This window comes from Limulus polyphemus, unplaced genomic scaffold (assembly GCF_000517525.1).
Source record: "Limulus polyphemus unplaced genomic scaffold, Limulus_polyphemus-2.1.2 Scaffold10, whole genome shotgun sequence".
In the NCBI taxonomy this organism is placed as follows: domain Eukaryota; kingdom Metazoa; phylum Arthropoda; class Merostomata; order Xiphosura; family Limulidae; genus Limulus; species Limulus polyphemus.
In genome coordinates this window covers 1972600-1979720 of record NW_013665620.1, presented here as the reverse complement: position 1 = coordinate 1979720, position 7121 = coordinate 1972600, and the positions used below count along the sequence as shown (strand labels likewise).

The 7121-nt window shown below is 34.5% G+C and overlaps 1 protein-coding gene across 2 annotated transcripts in view; it reads right to left on the bottom strand.

Moving 5' to 3' along the window:
• LOC111085051 overlaps positions 1–7121 on the bottom strand; it is a 16477-nt gene that overhangs the window by 5922 nt on the left and 3434 nt on the right. The window contains exons 1-2 of one of the 2 annotated variants that reach the window (XM_022382105.1): positions 5320–5427; positions 5012–5206 (exon numbers count right to left, since the gene is read on the bottom strand). In XM_022382105.1, the coding sequence (XP_022237813.1) occupies positions 5012–5143 (132 nt within the window). In that variant the 5' untranslated portion in view covers positions 5144–5206; positions 5320–5427. Of the gene's footprint in view, positions 1–5011; positions 5207–5319; positions 5428–7121 lie in introns of those variants that run through there. The other variant, XM_022382101.1, reaches the window with a different exon arrangement.

Genomic DNA, 7121 nt, shown 5'->3' with positions numbered 1-7121 from the left:
AGATATGACTAAAACTCGTGTACACTTTTATGTGTATACAGAAATATATATAAATATTTCGTTCATAATATACATCGTTATTGTGCAAAAAAATTATTATACTGTTGCGTCAGCGAGGTCACGTGACTAATGTCACGCCATGTTTTCTAGAAATATCCTGTTCCTTCGTGAATGCCCTAGCATTTACTAGATTGGGGGTAGTCTGGTATATATAAGATGGTAACAACGTGACGGTACAATGTGTAGGTAGTGAGTAATTGATCTGCAGTCAGAGAGTATTGTTGAAGTTAACGTTCGTTATAGCGTTTGTTTTAGCGCGAATGTTGAAATTAAGTGTATCGTAAAGTTATATTCAGAAAGAATAAACCAGTTTTATTAAGTAAGGACTTGTGTCGCTAAAGTTTCGTCCGAACGAAGTTATGAAAAATCAACTAACGACTGGAGGCGTAACAATACCTTAAAAACTACTTGTCTTAGGGGAACAATACTTCATTAAAAATCATAAGTTTTCCAGAAAAACTTGGCCACCGTAGAAAGTGTTCCAAAAACTGTCACAGAAGGTGTTCAGTGTGCTATATTTCTCAATCAACATGTTAAGGCTATTCCTACGTGACGATTCTGCACATGATATGGATAGTGTTCATTGATCCTCGCAATATTCTACACACTGACAACCACTTTATTTAAATCATTCACTAGTTTTGCAGTGTTGAAAATTATAGAAAGATGAAAAAGTAGTACTATATAGTTTGCGATAAAAGTGATTTCATTACGTAATATAAACGGCTTTGACACATCCTGTAGCGTGTCCAACTTCCCTGGATAAGGCTTATGACTTTCAATGTGCCTCTTGTGAAATTGTGTTTCCCTAAGACAAGTAGTTTTTAATATACAATCGTTTTGATTGTGTGGTTATTTTAATAATCACCTTCATCATGAAGAACGAGCCATTAACTGATATACCCTAGAAATCGTTTGTTCGACATTAACCAAGTTTCCTTACCAAGAACACATTAACAGTTTGTAAGCATTACATACCTAAAGAAAGGGGTTTTATAAGACATTATAAGAAGCATAAACATCAACTTTTACCTTGTGAAATTATGCACGTCTGCAAAACTTAAACAAAATCATCTCTGTGCATATTTTGGGCACTTTTACAAAATAAAAAGGTATAACTTAATATTTCATTTAAATTTATTGTTTGCTTGTAGTTAGGCACAAAGCTACACAAAGGACTATCTGTCCTTTTCCCACCACGAGTATCGAAACCCGGTTTATAGCGTTGTGAGTCCGCAGACATACCTAAAACTTTTTATGAAATCTATTGAAAATGCGAGTTTTACGTTGTGTGTAATAATGATTAATAATCAGTGAGGATTTAAGTTTGACTACTATTTAAATGTAAAGGTAAAAACACAAGTATGTTTTGCATATCAAAGCAATACTCAACTCTCCGTTTAAAGACCTGGTAAAGAACTCAGCCCAGAGTCCAAATCGTCGTCTCCAAAACTAGATAGAAGGCAGAAGCAGTTTATGCAAGCTTATTCAACTTGAAACTATAATAGATATTTAGACAGAATATAATAGACAGAAAAGTACAGACTCTATGGAGAGCTTTTAACCACTTATAATTTGATGTTTACTGCTTTGTACTACTAGAGCCATTTCCTATAAAATCAGTAAAGGACCATCTCTTCCTTATCCACATAGAAAATTCTTATTTAAGAGCGCAGAATTCAAGCTCTCTCGAATTATCAAACACGAAGAAAATGCCAGAAGGTAATGGTTTGTTTGAAGTTAAGCACAAAGCTACACAATGGGCTATTTGTGCTTTGCCTACCACGGGTATCGAAACCCGGTTTCTAGCATTGTGCGTCCGCAGACATATCGCTGTGCCACTGTGAGGGGGGCGTATTTAGATTGAAACTGCAGTGTTTTTTTAATACTAGCAACATTATTATTGATACCTAGAAATAAGATTTGAGCTCTCGATTTTTGGTAGTTTCTGGTTGAAGCAAACAAAATAAAATTAACGAGCTCTGGCAGCAAAAAAACAAAACAACAACAACAACAGAAAACATGTAATACAATTATGTTTAAGTTAATTTTACAAATCACGTCATAGACGTAGACAACAGCGAGGGGTACGTATGTAACTGTCAAGTAAAACTGGGCTGGATGTTGAAATCTTTAGACCATTGGTATTAAAACTAATCCTTAGACCATTGGTATTAAAACTGTGTCGCGAAAGTTTCAACAAACGAAGAATAATTAAAAACTTAAAAATATATATATATCCAATATATATATAGTGGTGTCGCGCATATCAAGGTAAGCGGGTTACGGTGTAGTCAGTAAAAAAAGTTTCGAACCACTGTTTGTTTTCCCGAGTACTTCACATTTGGTTGTTACTGCAGCATCCAACCTCAGAAACTTGCGCTTTTAGAAATTAAGATTCCAAATATTTATCAACATTAATCAGTCAATACAAACGTGAAAACGCGAATCATTTAATTTCCCCGTTCGTATGTCAAAAACGTTTGTTTGTTTGTTGTTAATTTCGCGCAAAGCTACAAAAGGTTTATACGAGGGAAGGCAGCTAGTCATCACCACCCACCGACAAATTTCGGGCTATTCTATTAACAACGAGTTAATAACATTATAAGGACGAGCAGGTTTGGTAGGACGAGGATTCGAACTCGCGACCCTCAGATTGCGAGTCAAGCGCCCTAACCACCTGGCCATGCCAAGCCATGTCAAAACGTGTTGCTTCATGTAAATATTACGGTCATAAATTGTCACTTGCAGTTATAATTTTACAGTTCTCTCTCGCCTGTTGAAAACTAGAACAACATATGTAAGTAAAACTGTACAACATTCATATGGAGCAAAATTATTAAGTATTATTTTACTGTAACACTGCTACATTGAGAATTCTAGAGAGATATGTTACAGTGTTACAATGAGATATTAATTAGAAAGAGATGTTACAGTGTAACACTGAAATACTAGAAAGATGTGACAGAAAACAGTGTCCAGCTTTAGTGAATGGGAGGAAAAGTTTTTACATTATACTTGTATGATTTTACAATCTGTTTTTGTACTATCTTTTTGTATGTTGTCACTTGTTGAGAGGCGCTACAAAAACTGCTTTATTAAGCTGTTTGAATGAAAGGCCTAATAAAAACAACAACTACATACCAACAACTGGGATATTTTCGGAAAGAAACTTATCCTAAAAATATAATTTACTATGTGGTATTCATGTATACAGATGTCTCAGAAGTAATTTCAAGTGTTCGCAGAGACTTATACTCGGAAAGTTAAGGGGAATAAGTGAACACAAAAAAACAAAACAAATAAGACAAAATATTTATTCACGAAATTAAATGTCTTGAATCAAACTGACCGACTCCTATTTTCTGTTGTGACTTTTCTTTGGCTGCTGGGGTAGGAGAAACTTTTCAAACATATTTACAAGACAAAATTGAAGCACCAGACAAGAAAAAGATAAAATGACCTATTTTCATAACCAAATAGAGTTCCGAAAACGGTATCCCATAATCCTTAGGTTGCTTACATCAAGATAATTCGAAGTACACGTATTCAAAGTAGATAAACCACCAACTTGTACAGATCTCTATATCACCTTGAAATGAGTAAGACCCCCCTTCAGTGTAAGAGGTATGACGGGTCCACGTTTGCCCGAGTTCTCTGAATGAACGTTGTGGTACATAACAAAAGAGTTAATACATATTTAAAATCTTTCTGCAAGGAAGTTTAGAAGAAAAAATGAATATATCTCACTACAATTATTTCAACTATTGCAGTTATAAGTGTGAGCCCTTTTTTCGATTCTCTTTAAATATCATTTTATTTTAATATCTTAAAACAGTAGTTTTAGAGTTGTTATAAAAAAGAAAGTCCATAAACTTTTAAGATTGTGTTATTTTCTTAACAACAACACAGAGTTTATTGTGTTAGAATGGAAGATACGTGTAAAATGTGTATTTAATATATATATATATATATATCCTCCATTCAAGAAGAAATACATTAGGTTGGATACGACTTCTACACATATAATATGACGAAAACAACAATTATTAGCTATGACACTAATCAAGTTACTAGGCAAGAAGTTTAGTGCATCTACTGAGAGGTACTTTCCATAACTTTGACCTTGGGGTTCACACCCTAACGCCATCGGCATCAATACCAGAAGAGCACATCACCACCTGTCCATGCATTCACACATGGCTCTTCAACATCTTGCTATTACCTTCTTTACTGGTGGAGTATCTAACAGAAAAACAACATCTTGATATTACCTTCTTCTTTACTGGTGGAGAAGTATCTAACAGAAAAACAACATCTTGATGTTATATTCTTCTTTACTAGTGGAGAAGTATCTAACAAAAAACAACATCTTGATGTTATATTCTTCTTTACTAGTGGAGAAGTATCTAACAGAAAAACAACATCTTGCTATTACCTTCTTTACTGGTGGAGTATCTAACAGAAAAACAACATCTTGATGTTACCGTCTTTACTGTAGAAGTATCTAACAGAAAAACAACACCTTGATATTACCTTCTTTACTGATGGAGGAGTATCTAGCAGAAAAACAACACCTTGATATTACCTTCTTTACTGATGGAGGAGTATCTAGCAAAAAAACAACACCTTGATATTACCTTCTTTACTGATGGAGGTGTATGCAACAGAAAAATGACACCTTTATATTACCTTCTTTCCTGATGGAGGTGTATGTAACAGAAAAATAACACCTTGATATTACCTTCTTTCCTGATGGAGGTGTATGTAACAGAAAAATAACACCTTTATATTACCTTCTTTACTGACGGAGGAGTATCTAACAGAAAAAAAAACCTTGATATTACCTTCTTTATTGGAGGAGGAATATCTAACAGAAAAATAACACCTTGATATTACCTTCTTTATTGGAGGAGGAATATCTAACAGAAAAATAACACCTTGATATTACCTTCTTCTTTACTGGTTGGCATACAAGTAGATCACTGTCTGGCGTTGAAGCTGCAATATCAGAAAAGTCTCTTTCTTCTGGCAACAGTGAGTCCTTGTCAGTTTTAGTTTTCATAGCTGCTTCATCTGTCATCGTTAGATTCTTCGTGTTTTCATTACTAAAATGTGTTTGTAACTGACAATAATGCGTCGATCACTGTAATGAAAATGACAGAATTTTAACTTTCAATTTAACTATTATGACACTAAATGAAAATATAAACACGGGTATATTTCTACACGTGAAGGCGATGACAGTATATAACTTACTAGTTGATGTACTCGTTCAATATACGAGGAAGACATAAGGCCTCCAGGGTGGTAATATAGGGAGTCAAATATAAATCCAAACGCCGATCCTTCACATCCCCAATATCACTTCGCGGAGGCCTAAGGATACACACCAGGTTTGATGACAATCGATTCAACAGTTCACCAGTTATAAGTGAATATGCACACATTGACTTTTGTCAAATAATTATTCAGATAAAACTCATAAAATTTTATTTTGATACTATTGAAAAAGCAGACACAATATTTAACTGGTATAATACGTCTTTTAAATTATCTCACAATTTAGATGAGATCAGTTTACGGTACAAAGAACTTGATACTACGGAGGTGTATAATATCTAAAAACCATTCTGGGTGGTCGAAATGGTTGTTCTAACGTGACAAGAATAACAACAACAAACTGCAAATAATTCAATCAGTTTACTCCGCGGAATAATGCACACTTTACGTGTGTGTGTGTGTGAGTGCTATATGTATAGCCCGAGAGCTTTACGCAAGTCGGTTGTAAAATAAATTTTCAGTTAACGTGATTTTTCAGGATGTAGTTTTAAGAGACGTCGTTAAATTATTCCCATTTTCACTGGCTTAATAAGTCTGATTTTAAGTTTTTACTTAAATAGATCTTCAGTTGTTTATAATATTGACCTTCAAATAATCTTAAGCTAAATATCTTTTAAGAGAAAAGCATCGGAAACATCCATGTATAAGGGAAAATGAAAACGTTCTTCTCAGACGACGGCTACGTTAAAGAGGCAAAAATATACAAGAAACCAGCATTCTTAATCAACCTTTGAATTGACGAGAAATAGAAACAGCACAGTATCTTATTTTTTTGCGTAGTTGAGAAAGCAAACCAACTACGGTTATTTCAAAAAAGCTGTGTGTAGAGTGTGAATTTTTTTATTCAGTTTCGATGTATGGTATTTTCAACTAAAACGCTTCCTTGTGTGATACATGGGCTTAACAGCTAGATCAGATGCCCTATACGATATGATCATCCCTCATTTAGAACTGTTGAACAGGAGGACAACCAGCCAGCAGCTTCCTCCGCCTATGCGAATACTCTTAACCGAAAAGTGGGATTGACTGTCACGATTATAACGCCCCTACAGCTAAAGTGAGTAGCGTGTTCGTGACATGTTGCATCTCTAATAGTGGATTTTCGGATTAGTAGCCTGGCAGCTAACCATTAGGCTATGCTTGGCTCGTTTAAATTCAATAATTCACTAAAAGGTAACTAATATATGTAAAATAAAGAGTAAAAGAACTACTAATTCAAAAATAAGAATAGTAAAGCCATCTGAAACTAATCAATAATTCTAAGTAAGTACTTGATAAACATGGTATTATTTAATAAACTAGAATCATTTTGATTGTAAGCTTGTCTACATACACATGTATCGTAAAAATGCATCAGGCATATTGGGTTTCGCATATACACATAGGACAAACAAAGGAAACCAAGTCACAGGCTATGAACTGGAAACAATAAATTGTGCTCTTATGGGGTATACATTGATTGATGTTCGACTACGATCTATATTCGTTACATGTTGCAATACACAAATATGTAAAATAGTAACCATGCGTGGGCTCACGCGATTTGAGGTAAATGTGGGTGCTTTGATAGAGCTGTAATAAGTACATCATGTATCATTACCAAGAATGCTCGGTAAGGTCCATTTTATGCTGCGTGAAATAAGATATGAAATAACTAGCTGTGTACCCGTCCTTCGTACGGGTTGTGTGTATAAATAATACATTAATTTAACAATTCA